Genomic DNA, 17724 nt, shown 5'->3' with positions numbered 1-17724 from the left:
AAGTAGAAACTCCAAAATCCAAAATTCCAATAAGTGATCCCAAAGTAGAAACTCCAAAATCCAAAATTCCAATAAATGATCCCAAAGTAGAAACTCCAAAATCCAAAATTTCAATAAATGATCCCAAAGTAGAAACTCCAAAATCCGGAATTCCAATAAGTGATCCCAAAGTAGAAACTCCAAAATCCAAAATTCCATTGAATGATCCCAAAGTAGAAACTCCAAAATCCGAAATTTCAATAAGTGATCCCAAAGTAGAAACTCCAAAATCCAAAATTCCAATAAATGATCCCAAAGTAGAAACTCCAAAATCCGAAATTCCAATAAATGATCCCAAAGTAGAAACTCCAAAATCCGAGCTTTCAATAAGTGATCCCAAAGTAGAAACTCCAAAATCCAAAATTTCAATAAGTGATCCCAAAGTAGAAACTCCAAAATCCAAAATTCAATAAGTGATCCCAAAGTAGAAACTCCAAAATCCGAAATTCCAATAAGTGATCCCAAAGTAGAAACTCCAAAATCCAAAATTCCAATAAATGATCCCAAAGTAGAACCTCCAAAATCCAAAAATCCCATAAATGATCCCAAAGTAGAAACTCCAAAATCCGAAATTCCAATAAATGATCCCAAAGTAGAAACTCCAAAATCCCAAATTCCAATAAATGATCCCAAAGTAGAAACTCCAAAATCCAAAATTCCAATAAATGATCCCAAAGTAGAAACTCCAAAATCCAAAATTCCAATAAGTGATCCCAAAGTAGAAACTCCAAAATCCGAAATTCAATAAGTGATCCCAAAGTAGAAACTCCAAAACCCAAAATTCCAATGAACGATCCCAAGGTAGAAACTCCAAAACCCAAAATTCCAATGAATGATCCCAAGGTAGAAACTCCAACAGTCACAACCCCAATGAACAATCCCAAGGTAGAAATTCTCAATGAGCGATCTCCGAGTAGAAACTCCAAAACCCAAAACTCCAATGTGTGATCCCAGAGTAGAAACTCCAAAACCTAAAATTCCAATGAATCATCCCGAAGTGGAAACCCCAATGAACAATCCCGAGGTAGAAACTCCCAACGAACAATCCTAGGGTAGAAACTCCAACACCCAAAACCCCAATGAGCGATCCCAAGGTAGAAACTCCAAAACCCAAAATTCCAACGAACACCCCCAAAACCCAAACTCCCAAAACCCCAAACCCCAATGAACAATCCCAAGGTAGGAGCTCCAAAACCAAAATTGCAATAAACACCCCCAAAACCCAAACTCCAAACCCCAAAACCCCAACAAACGATCTCAAGGTAGAAACTCCAAAACCCAAAATTGCAATAAAGGCCCCCAAAACCCAAACTCCAAAACCCAAAATTCCAACGAACGATCCCAAGGTAGAAACTCCAAAACCCAAAATTCCAATGAATGATCCCAAGGTAGATACTCAAACCCAAATCAGGACAATCCATGTTTTGCTTTTTTTTAGATAAGATTTTAGAATTCTTTATTCTGTTAGATTTTAGACTTTTTTTTTTTTTTTATTATTTCTGTTCTTTTATTCGTTTCTAGATTTTAAAACCCCAAACCCCAATGAACAATCCCAAGGTAGGAGCTCCAAAACCCAAAATTGCAATAAACACCCCCAAACTCCAAACCCCAAAACCCCAACAAACGATCTCAAGGTAGAAACTCCAAAACCAAAATTGCAATAAAGGCCCCCAAAACCCAAACTCCAAAACCCAAAATTCCAACGAACGATCCCAAGGTAGAAACTCCAAAACCCAAAATTCCAATGAACGATCCCAAGGTAGAAACTCCAAAACCCAAAATTCCAATGAATGATCCCAAGGTAGAAACTCCAAAACCCAAAATTCCAACGAACGATCCCAAGGTAGAAACTCCAAAACCCAAAATTCCAACGAACGATCCCAAGGTAGAAACTCCAAAACCCAAAATTCCAACGAATGATCCCAAGGTAGAAACTCCAAAACCCAAAATTCCAATGAATGATCCCAAGGTAGGAACTCCAAAACCCAAAATTCCAACGAATGATCCCAAAGTAGAAACTCCAAAACCCAAAATTCCAACGAATGATCCCAAGGTAGAAACTCCAAAACCCAAAATTCCAACGAGCGATCCCAAGGTAGAAACTCCAAAACCCAAAATTCCAACGAACACCCCCAAAACCCAAACTCCAAAACCCCAAACCCCAATGAACAATCCCAAGGTAGGAGCTCCAAAACCCAAAATTGCAATAAACACCCCCAAAACCCAAACTCCAAACCCCAACAAACGATCTCACGGTAGAAACTCCAAAACCCAAAATTGCAATAAAGGCCCCCAAAACCCAAACTCCAAAACCCAAAATTCCAACGAACGATCCCAAGGTAGAAACTCCAAAACCCAAAATTCCAACGAACGATCCCAAGGTAGAAACTCCAAAACCCAAAATTCCAACGAACGATCCCAAGGTAGGAACTCCATAACCCAAAATTCCAACGAACGATCCCAAGGTAGAAACTCCAAAACCCAAAATTCCAACGAACACCCCCACAACCCAAACTCCAAAACCCCAAACCCCAATGAACAATCCCAAGGTAGGAGCTCCAAAACCCAAAATTGCAATAAACACCCCCAAAACCCAAACTCCAAACCCCAAAACCCCAACAAACGATCTCAAGGTAGAAACTCCAAAACCCAAAATTGCAATAAAGGCCCCCAAAACCCAAACTCCAAAACCCAAAATTCCAATGAACAATCCCAAGGTAGAAACTCCAAAACCCAAAATTCCAATGAACGATCCCAAGGTAGAAACTCCAAAACCCAAAATTCCAATGAATGATCCCAAGGTAGAAACTCCAAAACCCAAAATTCCAATGAACGATCCCAAGGTAGGAACTCCAAAACCCAAAATTCCAACGAACGATCCCAAGGTAGAAACTCCAAAACCCAAAATTCCAACGAATGATCCCAAGGTAGAAACTCCAAAACCCAAAATTCCAATGAATGATCCCAAGGTAGGAACTCCAAAACCCAAAATTCCAACGAACGATCCCAAGGTAGAAACTCCAAAACCCAAAATTCCAACGAACGATCCCAAGGTAGGAACTCCATAACCCAAAATTCCAACGAACGATCCCAAGGTAGAAACTCCAAAACCCAAAATTCCAACGAACACCCCCACAACCCAAACTCCAAAACCCCAAACCCCAATGAACAATCCCAAGGTAGGAGCTCCAAAACCCAAAATTGCAATAAACACCCCCAAAACCCAAACTCCAAACCCCAAAACCCCAACAAACGATCTCAAGGTAGAAACTCCAAAACCCAAAATTGCAATAAAGGCCCCCAAAACCCAAACTCCAAAACCCAAAATTCCAATGAACAATCCCAAGGTAGAAACTCCAAAACCCAAAATTCCAATGAACGATCCCAAGGTAGAAACTCCAAAACCCAAAATTCCAATGAATGATCCCAAGGTAGAAACTCCAAAACCCAAAATTCCAATGAATGATCCCAAGGTAGGAACTCCAAAACCCAAAATTCCAACGAACGATCCCAAGGTAGAAACTCCAAAACCCAAAATTCCAACGAACGATCCCAAGGTAGAAACTCCAAAACCCAAAATTCCAACGAATGATCCCAAGGTAGAAACTCCAAAACCCAAAATTCCAATGAATGATCCCAAGGTAGGAACTCCAAAACCCAAAATTCCAACGAATGATCCCAAAGTAGAAACTCCAAAACCCAAAATTCCAACGAATGATCCCAAGGTAGAAACTCCAAAACCCAAAATTCCAACGAACGATCCCAAGGTAGGAACTCCAAAACCCAAAATTCCAACGAGCGATCCCAAGGTAGAAACTCCAAAACCCAAAATTCCAACGAACACCCCCAAAACCCAAACTCCAAAACCCCAAACCCCAATGAACAATCCCAAGGTAGGAGCTCCAAAACCCAAAATTGCAATAAACACCCCCAAAACCCAAACTCCAAACCCCAACAAACGATCTCACGGTAGAAACTCCAAAACCCAAAATTGCAATAAAGGCCCCCAAAACCCAAACTCCAAAACCCAAAATTCCAATGAACGATCCCAAGGTAGAAACTCCAAAACCCAAAATTCCAACGAACGATCCCAAGGTAGAAACTCCAAAACCCAAAATTCCAATGAATGATCCCAAGGTAGGAACTCCAAAACCCAAAATTCCAACGAACGATCCCAAGGTAGAAACTCCAAAACCCAAAATTCCAACGAACGATCCCAAGGTAGAAACTCCAAAACCCAAAATTCCAATGAATGATCCCAAGGTAGAAACTCCAAAACCCAAAATTCCAACGAACGATCCCAAGGTAGAAACTCCAAAACCCAAAATTCCAATGAACGATCCCAAGGTAGGAACTCCAAAACCCAAAATTCCAACGAACGATCCCAAGGTAGAAACTCCAAAACCCAAAATTCCAACGAACGATCCCAAGGTAGGAACTCCATAACCCAAAATTCCAACGAACGATCCCAAGGTAGAAACTCCAAAACCCAAAATTCCAACGAACACCCCCACAACCCAAACTCCAAAACCCCAAACCCCAATGAACAATCCCAAGGTAGGAGCTCCAAAACCCAAAATTGCAATAAACACCCCCAAAACCCAAACTCCAAACCCCAAAACCCCAACAAACGATCTCAAGGTAGAAACTCCAAAACCCAAAATTGCAATAAAGGCCCCCAAAACCCAAACTCCAAAACCCAAAATTCCAATGAACGATCCCAAGGTAGAAACTCCAGAACCCAAAATTCCAATGAATGATCCCAAGGTAGGAACTCCAAAACCCAAAATTCCAACGAACGATCCCAAGGTAGAAACTCCAAAACCCAAAATTCCAACGAACGATCCCAAGGTAGAAACTCCAAAACCCAAAATTCCAACGAACGATCCCAAGGTAGGAACTCCAAAACCCAAAATTCCAACGAATGATCCCAAGGTAGAAACTCCAAAACCCAAAATTCCAACGAACGCCCCCACAACCCAAACTCCAAAACCCCAAACCCCAATGAACAATCCCAAGGTAGGAGCTCCAAAACCCAAAATTGCAATAAACACCCCCAAAACCCAAACTCCAAACGCCAAAACCCCAACAAACGATCTCAAGGTAGAAACTCCAAAACCCAAAATTGCAATAAAGGTCCCCAAAACCCAAACTCCAAAACCCAAAATTCCAACGAACGATCCCAAGGTAGAAACTCCAGAACCCAAAATTCCAACGAACGATCCCAAGGTAGAAACTCCAAAACCCAAAATTCCAACGAACGATCCCAAGGTAGAAACTCCAAAACCCAAAATTCCAACGAATGATCCCAAGGTAGGAACTCCAAAACCCAAAATTCCAACGAACGATCCCAAGGTAGAAACTCCAAAACCCAAAATTCCAACGAACGATCCCAAGGTAGAAACTCCAAAACCCAAAATTCCAATGAATGACCCCAAGGTAGAAACTCCAAAACCCAAAATTCCAACGAACGATCCCAAGGTAGAAACTCCAAAACCCAAAATTCCAACGAATGATCCCAAGGTAGAAACTCCAAAACCCAAAATTCCAACGAACGCCCCCACAACCCAAACTCCAAAACCCCAAACCCCAATGAACAATCCCAAGGTAGGAGCTCCAAAACCCAAAATTGCAATAAACACCCCCAAAACCCAAACTCCAAACCCCAACAAACGATCTCAAGGTAGAAACTCCAAAACCCAAAATTGCAATAAAGGCCCCCAAAACTCCAAACTCCAAAACCCAAAATTCCAACGAACGATCCCAAGGTAGAAACTCCAAAACCCAAAATTCCAACGAATGATCCCAAGGTAGAAACTCCAAAACCCAAAATTCCAATGAATGATCCCAAGGTAGGAACTCCAAAACCCAAAATTCCAACGAACGATCCCAAGGTAGAAACTCCAACAGTCACAACCCCAATGAACAATCCCAAGGTAGAAACTCCAAAACCCAAAATTCCAACGAACGATCCCAAGGTAGAAACTCCAAAACCCAAAATTCCGACGAACGCCCCCACAACCCAAACTCCAAAACCCCAAACCCCACCGAACACCCCGAAACCCCCCCAAACTCCCTTCCCTGACCTCTTCCCCCCGTTTGCAGACAAAGAAAGGCGTGAAGAGGAAAGCAGACACCACCACCCCCACGGCCATGGACCCCATCCACGACTCGTCGTCGCTGCCCGCCGAGCCCAAGGCCGCCAAGCCGGGCGCGCGGCGCGAGGGCGGCCGGCCCCTGAAGCCCCCCAAGAAGGAGCTGCCGGACTCGCAGCAGCACCCGCCGGAGCCGCGCGGCTCCAAGGCCTCGGAGCAGCTCCGCTACTGCGGCGGCATCATCAAGGAGATGTTCGCCAAGAAGCACGCGGCCTACGCGTGGCCCTTCTACAAACCCGTGGACGTGGAGGCGCTGGGGCTGCACGACTACTGCGACATCATCAAACACCCCATGGACCTCAGCACCATCAAGGTCGGCGGGGAAATGGGGGGGAAGATGGGGAAAAAATGGGAAAAATTGGGGGTTTGGGGGGAAAAACGGGGATTTTGGGGTGAAAAAATGGGGGTTTGGCGGGGAAAAAGGGGAAATTTTGGGGGAAAAATGGGGGTTTGGGGGGAAAAATGGGAATTTTGGGCTGAAAAATGGGGATTTTGGGGTGAAAAATAGGAATTTCCAGGGGGGAAATGGGGGTTTAGGGGGAAAAATGGGAATTTTAGGGGGAAAAAAAAGGTTTTAAAGGGAAAAAATGGGGGTTTGGGGGGAAAAATGGGAATTTTAGGGGGATAAATGGGGATTTTGGGGTGAAAAATGGGAATTTCGGGGGGGAAAATGAGGGGAAATGGGGAAAAAATTTTCATTTTTATGGACCAAAAAATAAGATTTTTTGCCCAAAACAAAGCATTTTTTTGCCCTACCGCCACCCCATGAGCCCCCCCATCCCAGGTGCTGAATTCCCATGGAATCCCCCCAGAATTTCCCATTTTTGGTGTTTTTTCCATTTCAGTCCAAGCTGGAGGGCCGGGAGTACCGCGACGCTCAGGAGTTCGCGGCCGACGTGCGGCTGATGTTCTCCAACTGCTACAAGTACAACCCCGCCGACCACGAGGTGGTGGCCATGGCCAGGAAGCTGCAGGTGAGGATTCCCACAATTTCAAGACAATTCCAGGAAAATTCCATGTTTTTTTTCCCCAGCAGGATTTGCAAAAAAAAAACCCAAAAATTCAGAATAATCAAAAACGCTGACTCGGCAAAAAAAACATAAAAATTGATTTTTTTTTTTTTTGTGGTGAAAGTCAAAGAAATCAGAATTCCCAACCGGCCAGGAAAATTCCATTTTTTTTCCAGCAGGGTTTTCCCAACACCCCCCCCTTTCAAAATAATCAAAAATGCAGACTCAGCAAAAAAATAGGTGGTTTTGCTTTTTTTTTTCCCCTGTTGAAGAAAATTGGAATTTTCAATATTCCAGGACAATTCCTGACATTCCAGGAAAATTCCCCTTTTTCTCCCAGTAGGATTTGCGAAAAAGCAACAAAAAAAAATTGGAATAATCAAAAATGCTGACTCAGAAAAAAGTATGAAAAATTTTAAAAATTGGTGATTTTTTTGTTGTGGAAGTCAAAGAAATCAGAATTCCCAACCTGTCAGGAGAATTTCCAGCATTCCAGGAAAATCCCATTTTTCTCCAGCAGGATTTGCAAAAAACCAAAAAAAATTGGAATAATCAAAATATGCTGGCTTGTCAAAAAAATTACACCAAAAAGTAAAAGTATATTTATAAATTGGGTTTTGTTCTTGTTGAAGGAAAACAGAATTCTCAAGATTGCAAGAAAATTCCTAACTGTCCAGGAAAATTCAGTGTTTTTCCCAGCAAGATTTGCCCCCCAAAAAATGAAGTCGGAATAATAAAGAAATGCTGACTTGTCAAAAAATTACACCAAAAACTAAAAAAAAAATAGGGTTTTGTTCTTGTTGAAGTTAAGGAAATCAGAATTCCCAACATTCCAGAGAAATTCCCAACTTCACAGGAAAATTCCATTTTTTTCCAGCAGGATTTGCAAAAAAACCCAAAAAAAATCCGAATAATCAAAATATGCTGACTCATCGAAAATTATTTAAAAAAAAAAAAAAAAAAAGAAAAATAAATGAAAAGTTGGGTTTTGTCTTGTTAAAGTGAAGGAAATCAGAATTCCCAACCTGCCAGGAAAATTCCCAACATTCCAGGGAAATTTCTTTTTTTTTCCTGGAGGGATTTGGCGGGGAAAAAAATCGGAATAATCAAAAAATGCTGACTTGGCAAAAAAAACCCCAAAAATTTGTGGGGTTTTTGTTGTTGAAGTGATGGAAATGAAAACTGCTAGCATTCCAGGACCATTCCCAAGCTTCCAGGAAAATTCCTCTTTTTTTTCCTAGCAGGATTTGAAAAAAAAAAAAAAATTTGATTAGTCAAAAATGTTGACTTAACAAAAAAAATCACCAAATTTGTGGGGTTTTTCTCAATTTTCCCTCAATTTTCTTACAATTCCTCCTTTTGTCCAGGTTTTATTTAATATTTCTCTTTTTCTCTGTCCCAGTTTTGAGGCAGGAGTAGGAAGGGTGAGCGTGGCTCCAAAAATTTATGGAACTTTATAAAATGGGGGGGAAATCCATCAAAAATCTGGGAAATTTTTAAAAGTTGGGGAAAATACTTCAAAGTTGAGGAAAATCCAAGGAATTTTCTCCTAAAACCACCTTGGAGATGGTTGAGATCTCCAGTGGGAATCCATGGTTGGATTGGGGTTGGAAAAAATCTCCAAAATCTTGGAGTCAACCAGAAATGATCCAAGAAGATCCAGAAGATGTCAAGAACTTGGAATATGCAGGTTTTAAATGAGAAATTGAGGAAATCCTACAAGTTTTTCTCCCAAAACCACCTTGGAGATGGTTGAGATCTCCAGTGTGAATCCATGGTGGAACCTCTTAGATCATCAACTGAAGGTGATCCAAGAGGATCTCAAGAACTTGGAAAATGCAGCTTTTAAATGAGAAATTGTGGAAATCCTGTGAATTTTTCCCCCAAAATGACCTTGGAGATGGTTGAGATCTCCAGTGGGAATCCATGGTGGAACCTCTAGGACCATCAACTGAAGGTGATCCAACAAGATCTCAAGAACATCGAAGTTGCATCTTCTAAACGATAAATGGAGCAAACCCTGTAAATTTTCCTTTAAATCCACCTCGGGCAGAGTCAGAATTCCAAGAACCCCCAAAATTTCAGGGTCCCTTCCCCACCCCATGTCCAGGTGTTGACCTTTGGTGTAGAACCCACCTTTGGAGATGGCCCCGGCGTCACCTCGGGCCGTTGCCTGTGCTTGCAGGACGTGTTCGAGATGCGCTTTGCCAAGATGCCGGACGAGCCCGAGGAGCCGGTGGTCCCCGCCTCGTCCCCCGTGGTGGTCCCGCCCCCCACCAAGTGGGAATCCATGGTAGAGTTAGGGTGGAAAAGACCTCAGAAATCATGGGGTCAACCAAAGGTGATCCAAGAAGATCTCAAGAACTTGGAAAACGCAGATTTTAAATGAGAAATTGAGGAAATCCTATAAATTTTTCTCTCAAAACCGTCTTGGAGATGGTTGAGATCTCCGGTGGGAATCCATGGTGGAACCTCTAAGATCGTCAACTAAAGATCTCAAGAACATCGAAGTTGCATCTTCTAAATGAAAAATGGAGCAAATCCCATAAATTTTCCCCTAAATCCACCTCGGGCAGAGTCAGAATTCCAAGAACCCCCAAAATTTCAGGGTCCCTTCCCCACCCCATGTCCAGGTGTTGACCTTTGGTCTGTAGGACCTCCCCCTTTGGAGATGGCCCCGGCGTCACCTCGGGCCGTTGCCTGTGCTTGCAGGACGTGTTCGAGATGCGCTTTGCCAAGATGCCGGACGAGCCCGAGGAGCCGGTGGTCCCCGCCTCGTCCCCCGTGGTGGTCCCGCCCCCCACCAAGGTGGCGCCGCCCTCGTCCAGCGACAGCAGCAGCGACAGCTCCTCCGACAGCGACAGCTCCTCCGACGACTCCGAGGAGGAGCGGGCGCAGCGCTTGGCCGAGCTCCAGGAGCAGGTACGGGTGGGCCAGGGCTTCTTCTGGTGCGGTTGGGTGGGCTTGGGGTCAGGGGTTGTCCCATGATGGTCAGGTCCAGAAACAGCAAAATTGTTGGGTTTGCTGAGCTGAAATCGATGGATTTGGCGACCCAAAATTCTTGGGTTTGCAGACCTAAATTGTTGGATTTTTTTGACCAACGTTGTTGGGTTCGTTGAGCTGGAATTGTTGAGTTCATGGATCTAAATAGTTGGGTTTGTTGATCTGGAGTTTCGGGTTTGTGGATCCGGAATCGTTGGGTTTGTCAACCTGAAATTGTTGGGTTTGTGGACTAAGACCGATGGGTTTGTTGACTGAAAATTGTTGGATTTTTTGACCAAAATTGTTGGGTTTGTAGCCCAAAATCATTGGGTTTGTGGACGTGGAATCGTTGGGTTTGTCAACCCAAAATCATTGAGTTTGTCAACCTGAAATCGTTGGGCTTGTTGACCCAAAACCGTTGGGTTTTTTGACCCAGGATTGTTGAGATTGTCAATCCAGGATTGTTGGGTTTGTTGACCCAAAGTTGTTGGGTTGACTTGAAACACTTGGGTTTATTGACCCGAAATTGTTGGGTTTGTTAACCCAAAATCGTTGTGTTTGTTGACCCAAAATTGTTGAGTATTTTGACCTAAATCATCAGGTTTCTCAACCCAGAATTGTTGAGTCTGTTGCCCCAAAACTGTTGGGTTTTTGCCCCAAAACTCTTGGTTTTGTGGACCCAGAATTGTTGGGTTTCTCAACGCAGAATCGTTTGGTTGATTGACTCAAAATTGCTGCATTGACTTGAAACAGTTGGGTTTGTCAACCTGAAATTGTTGCGTTTGTCAGCCTGAAATTGTTTGATTTTTTGACCTGAATCGTTGGGTTTGTTGACCTAAATCGATGGGTTTGATGACCCAGAATCATTGCTTTTGTGGACCTAAATTGTTGGATTTTTTTTTACCAAAATTGTTGGGTTTGTCAACCTGGAATCGTTGAGTTTGTCAACCCAGTGTCATTGGTTTTGTCAGCCTGAGTCGTTGGGTTTGTTGACCTGAATCGTTTGGTTTGTCAGCCTGGAATCGTTGGGTTTGTTGGCCTAAAGCTGTTGGATTGACTTGAAATAGTTGGGTTTGTTGACCCAAAATCGTTGAGTGTGTTGACCCAGAAGTGTTGGGTTTGTTGACCCAGGAGTGTTGGGTTTATTGACTTAGAGCTGTTGGTCTTGTCAACCCGAAATCATTGGGTTGTTGACCTAAATTGTTGGGTTTGTCGACCCAAGATTGTTGGGTTTGTGGACCTAAATCATTGGGTTGTGGACCTAAATTATTGGATTTTCGACCAAAATTGTTGGGTTTGTCAACCTAAAATTGTTGAGTTTGTCAACCCAGAGTCCTTGGGTTTGTTGACCTAGAATTGTTGGGTTTGTTGACCCAAGTTGTTTGGTTTGTGAACCCAGAATCATTTGGTTTGTTGACCTAAATCGTTGGAGGTGGCAGGTGGGGTCCTGGGTTTGGTTTGATGACCCTGGAGGTCTCCATGGACCCTTGGAGGTGACAGTGACCAGGTGGGGTCAGTCATGGATTGTGTTTGATGACCGTGGAGGTCTCCATGGAAGAACTGGACCCTGCTCTGGCTGAGAATGTTGGGCTCAGTCCAGGTGGGACCTGATGACCTTGGAGGTCTCCAGGTGGGGTTGGTCAATCCCAGGTTACAGTCCCTGACCTTGGAGGTGACCAAGGCATGGCTGGACCCTGCTCTGGCTGGGAATCTTGGGCTCAGTCCCAGGTGGGACCTGATGACCCTGGAGATCTCCATGGAGCCATTGGAGGTGACACTCAGTGGCCAGGTGGTGTCATGGGTTGGGTTTGATGACCCTGGAGGTCTCCATGGATCCCCTGGACACCGATCTGGGTGACCACGTGGGGGTTGGTCAATCCCAGCTTACAGTCCATGGTCTCGGAGGTGACCAAGGCGTGGCTGGACCCTGCTCTGGCTGAGCATCTTGAGCTCAGTCCGTGGTGGGACCTGATGACCGTAGAGGTTTCCGTGGAGCCATTGGAGGTGACACTCAGTGGCCAAGTAGGGTCATGGGTTGAGTTTGATGACCCTGGAGGTGTCCATGGAAGAATTGGATCCTGGGCCGGCTGAGAATCTTGGGCTCAGTCCCAGGTGGGACTTGATGACCTTGGAGGTGTCCATGGAACCATTGGAGGTGACAGTGACCAGGTGGGGTCAGTCATGGGTTGGGTTTGATGACCCTGGAGGTCTCCAAGTGAGGGTTGGTCAATCCCAGATTACAATCGAGGACCCTAGAGGTGACCATGGAATGGTTGGAGGTGACAGTGACCTGGTGGGGTCAGTCATAGGTTGGGTTTGATGACCCTGGAGGTCCCCATGGACCCTCTGGACACTGATCTGGGTGATCACGTGGGGTTGGTCAATCCCAGGTTACAATCCATGACCTTGGAGGCCTCCATGGAGCTACTAGAGGTGACGCTCCGTGACCAGTTGGGATCACGGGTTGGGTTTGATGACCCTGGAGGCCTCCATGGAACCATGGAAGGTGACAGTGACCAGGTGGGGTTAATCAGAGGTCAGATTTGATGACCCTGGAGGTCTCCATGGATAGACTGGAGGACACTGGACTGGGGTAGAACCTTGGGCTCAGCCCAGGGTGGGACCTGATGACCCTGGAGGTCTCCATGGACCCTTGGAGGTGACATTCAGTGACTGGTTAGGGTCATGGGTTGGGTTGGATGACCCTGGAGGTCTCCATGGACCCTTGGAGGTGACATTCAGTGACTGGCTAGGGTCATGGGTTGGGTTGGATGACCCTGGAGGTCTCCATGGACCCTTGGAGGTGACATTCAGTGACTGGCTAGGGTCATGGGTTGGGTTTGATGACCTTGGAGGTCTCCATGGACCCTTGGAGGTGACATTCAGTGACTGGTTAGGGTCATGGGTTGGGTTGGATGACCTTGGAGGTCTCCATGGACCCTTGGAGGTGACATTCAGTGACTGGTTAGGGTCATGGGTTGGGTTGGATGACCCTGGAGGTCTCCATGGACTCTTGGAGGTGACATTCAGTGACTGGTTAGGGTCGTGGGTTGGGTTTGATGACCCTGGAGGTCTCCGTGGACTCTTGGAGGTGACATTCAGTGACTGGTTAGGGTCGTGGGTTGGGTTTGATGACCTTGGAGGTCTCCATGGACTCTTGGAGGTGACATTCAGTGACTGGTTAGGGTCCTGGGTTGGGTTTGATGACCTTGGAGGTCTTCAGGTGGGGGTTGGTCAATCCCAGGTTGCAATCGATGACCTTGGAGGTGACCATGGAATGGTTGGGGGTGACATTTAGTGACCAGGTGGGGTCAGTCAGAGGTCAGATTTGATGACTCTGGAGGTCTCCATGGACCCCCTGGACACTGGTCTGGATGACCACGTGGCAGTTGGTCCATCCCACATTGCCGTCAGTCACCTTGGAGCTCTCAGTGGAATCATTGGAGGTGACACTTCGTGACCAGGTGGGGTCATTCAGTACTTGGGTTTGGTGACCCTGGAGGTGTCCATGGACATGGACATGACACTGGCTTGGGTTAGCAGCTTGGGGTCTGTCCAAGGTGGGATCTGCTGACCTTGGAGGTCTCCGTGGAACCACTGGGGGTGACACTCAGTGACCTGGTGGGGTCAGTCATGGGTTGGGTTTGATGACTCTGGAGGTCTCCATGGACCCTTGGAGGTGACAGTGACCAGGTGGGATCAGTCATGGTTTGGTTTGATGGCCCTGGAGGTCTCAAAGTGAGGGTTGGTCAATCCCGGATTGCAATCGATGACCCTGGAGGTGACCATGGAATGGTTGGAGGTGACAGTGGAATGGTTGGAGGTGACAGTGACCAGGTGGGGTCAGTCGTGGGTTGGGTTTGATGACCCTGGAGGTCTCCATGGAACCATTGAAGCTTACAGTGACCAGGTGGGGTCATGGGTTGGTTTTGATGACCTTGGAGGTCTCCATGGAAGGACTGCATCCAGCTCTGCCTGAGAAGCTTGGGCTCAGTCCCTGGTGGGCCCTGACCTTCTGGAGAACTTCCAGCCTCCCACCTCTCCCATTCCCGCAGCTGAAGGCCGTGCACGAGCAGCTGGCGGCGCTGTCCCAGCCCCAGCAGAACAAACCAAAGAAGAAGGAGAAGGACAAGAAGGAGAAGAAGAAGGAGAAGCACAAAAAGAAGGAGGAGCTGGAGGACACCAAGAAGAGCAAAGCCAAGGAGCCGCCCCCCAAGAAGGCCAAGAAGAGCAACAGCAACAGCAGCGCCTCCAGGTGGGCCCTTCCCACAATTCCCTGGGGCGGTTTGGGGATCCCCCGATGCTAATTAAGGTAATTCATTAATTAATGAGGGACCTCCTGGCCCTAAGGGAGGGGTGGGGTTGAGCCCAGCCTTGAGCTCAGCTCAGGGTTTGGGGTTGGTTCTTCTCCGTGGTGCTGGGGACACCTGGCTGGGCAGGTGGAGATGGGCGTGGGGTGTGCAGGAGAAAGTTGAGCTCAGTTTTGGAGGTCCAGGAGCAAGTTAAGCTCGGCTTTGGGTGTCCAAAACCAGCCTGAGCTCAGTTTTGGGCATCCAAAACCAGTTTGAGCTCAGTTCTGGGTGTCCAAAACCAGCTGGGCCTAAACCACCATTTTGGTTTTTGTTGCTGTGAGCAGCAAGAAGGAGCTGGTGGCAGCGAAGTTCTCCGGATCCTGTGGGTTAGGGCTGATTTAGGTTGGGTTTAGGTCAGGTTTAAGTCTAAAACTTCGTTTTTTGGTCACGAATGCACCAAGAAGGAGCTGGTGGCAGTGAAGTTCTCCGGATCCTGTGGGTTAGGGCTGATTTAGGTTGGGTTTAGGTCAGGTTTAAGTCTAAAACTTCGTTTTTTGGTCACGAATGCACCAAGAAGGAGCTGGTGGCAGTGAAGTTCTCCAGGTCCTGTGGGTTAGGGCTGGTTTAGATTGGGTTTAAGCTGAGTTTGAGCCTAAACCCCCATCTTTCGTTGACCTGTGCAGCAGGAAGGAGCCGGGGGCAGTGAAGTCCTTGAGGTCCTGTGGGTTAGGGCCAGTTAGGTTGGGTTTAGGCTGGGTTTAAGCCTAAACCACCAGGTTTTTTTGGTGTGAGAAGTAAGAAGGAGCCAGTGCCGGTCGCATCCTCCAGGTTCTACGGGTTAGGGCTGGTTTAGGTCAGGTTTAAGTCTAAAACGACATTTTTTGGGCACACACACACCAAGAAGGAGCTGGTGGCAGTGAAGTTCTCCAGATCCTGTGGGTTAGGCTGAGTTTAGGTTGTGTTTAGGCTGCGTCTAGGCTGGATTTAGGCCTAAACTACCATTTTTTGTTGACCTGAGCAGCAAGAAGGAGCTAGTGGCAGCGAAGTCCTCCAGATCCTGTGAGTCAGGGCTGGTTTAGGTTGGGTTTAGGCTGAATTTAGGCTGGCTGTAAGTCTAAAACCCCATTTTTTCGTCACGCGCAAGAAGGAGCCGATGGCAGTGAAGTTCTCCAGATCCTGTGGGTTTAGGACTGATTTAGGTCAGATTTAGACCACATTTAGGCTGGGTTTAGACCAGGTTTAGGCCTAAACCCCCATGTTTTGTTGGTGTGAGCAGCAAGAAGGAGCTGGTGGCAGTGAAGTTCCCCAGATCCTGTGGGTTAGGGCTGGTTTTATGTTGGGCTTAGACTGGATTTAAGTCCAAAACCCCATGTTTTGGTCACTCACGCAGCAAGAAGGAGCTGGTGGCAGTGAAGTTTTCCAGATCCTGTGGGTTAGGCTGGGTTTAGGCTGGTTTTAGGTCAGGTTTAGGTTTGGTTTAGGCCTAAACCCCCATGTTTTGTTGACCTGAGCAGCAAGAAGGAGCCGGCGCCGGTGAAGCCCAGCAAAGCCGCGCCCGCCTACGAGTCGGAGGAGGAGGAGAAGTGCAAGCCCATGTCCTACGAGGAGAAGCGGCAGCTGAGCCTGGACATCAACAAACTGCCCGGGGAGAAGCTGGGCAGGGTCGTGCACATCATCCAGAGCCGCGAGCCCTCGCTCAAGAACTCCAACCCCGACGAGATCGAGATCGACTTCGAGACGCTGAAGCCGTCGACGCTGCGCGAGCTCGAGCGCTACGTCACCTCCTGCCTGCGCAAGAAGAGGAAACCCCCAGGTACCTCCAGACCCCAAATTTGAGGGTTTTCAGCCCAATTTTGATCCCCAGGGTTGGGTTTTTAGGGAGATTTTGGAGCCTCGCCAAGATGGTAGAAGGCAGGATTCAAAATCGCAGCAGTGGAATTCAAAATGGCGGCAGGTGGGATTAAAAATGGCAGCAGGTGGGATTCAAAATGGCAGCAGGTGATATTCAAAATGGCAGCAGGTGGGATTCAAAATGGCGACGGGTAGGATTCAAAATGGCGACAGTGGGATTCAAAATGGCGGCGGGCAGGATTCAAAATGGCGTCAACGAGATTCAAAATGGAGGTGGGTGGGATTTAAAATGGCGGCAGATGGGATTCAAAATGGCGGCAGGTAGGATTCAAAATGGCGGCAGGTGGGATTCAGAAGGGCGACGGGTAGGATTCAAAATGGCGGCAGTGGGATTCAAAATGGAGGCGAGTGGGACTCAAAATGGCAGCTGTGAGGTTCTAAATGGCGGCGGGTGGGATTCAAAATGGCGGCCACTGTTGGTCTCACTTTAGTTGTAATAATTAAAGATTTTATTTCTAAGTTTCAATATTTTAAAACATTGGATGCACGTTTGCAGCAAAGCAGTTGGGTTTGGGATTAACCAGTTGGGTTTGGGATTAACTAGTTGGGATGAACCAGCTGGCTTTAGGATCGACTAGTTGAGTTTGGGACTAACCAGTTGGGTGTAGAACCAACCAGTTAAGTTTGGGGTGAGCTGCTTGGGTTTAGGATGACCCAGGTGGGTTTAGAATGACCCAGGTGAATTTAGGATGATCCAGTTGGGTTTAGAACCAGCCACTTGGGTTTAGGATGTCCCAGTTGAGTTCAGGCTGTCCCAGTTGGGTTTGGAACCAACCACTTGGGTTTAGGATGTCCCAGTTGAGTTCAGGCTGTCCCAGTTGGGTTTAGAACCAACCACTTGGGTTTAGGATGTCCCAGTTGAGTTCAGGCTGTCCCAGTTGGGTTTGGAACCAACCACTTGGGTTTAGGATGTCCCAGTTGAGTTCAGGCTGTCCCAGTTGGGTTTAGAACCAGCCACTTGGGTTTAGGATGTCCCAGTTGAGTTCAGGCTGTCCCAGTTGGGTTTAGAACCAACCACTTGGGTTTAGGATGTCCCAGTTGAGTTCAGGCTGTCCCAGTTGGGTTTAGAACCAGCCACTTGGGTTTAGGATGTCCCAGTTGAGTTCAGGCTGTCCCAGTTGGGTTTGGAACCAACTAGTTGGGTTCAGGATGACCCAGTTGGGTTCAGGACCAACTACTTGAGTTTAGGGTGACCCAGTTGAGATTAGAACCCACCAGGTGAGTTCAGGATGACTCAGCTGAATTTAGGATGCCCCAGTTGAGTTCAGGCTGCTCCAGTTGGGTTTAGGATGCCCCAGTTGAGTTCAGGCTGCTCCAGTTGGGTTTAGGATGCCC

General features: G+C 46.6%; 1 protein-coding gene across 1 annotated transcript in view; it reads left to right on the top strand.

The window, feature by feature from the left end:
- The window catches only part of LOC128950423 (bromodomain-containing protein 4-like), a 56772-nt gene that overhangs the window by 10087 nt on the left and 28961 nt on the right, over positions 1 to 17724 (top strand). Inside the window, 5 exon segments of the mRNA XM_054295306.1 lie at positions 6145 to 6507; positions 7040 to 7168; positions 9917 to 10126; positions 14242 to 14441; positions 15993 to 16291. Of these exon segments, the coding sequence (XP_054151281.1) occupies positions 6145 to 6507; positions 7040 to 7168; positions 9917 to 10126; positions 14242 to 14441; positions 15993 to 16291 (1201 nt within the window).

This window comes from Melozone crissalis, unplaced genomic scaffold (assembly GCF_028551555.1).
Source record: "Melozone crissalis strain CALT ecotype California unplaced genomic scaffold, PUWL_Pcris_2 ptg000629l_1, whole genome shotgun sequence".
NCBI classification, from domain to species: Eukaryota; Metazoa; Chordata; class Aves; order Passeriformes; family Passerellidae; genus Melozone; species Melozone crissalis.
The sequence above is the reverse complement of the archived record's forward strand: the minus strand, read 5'-3'. Positions and strand labels throughout refer to the sequence as shown.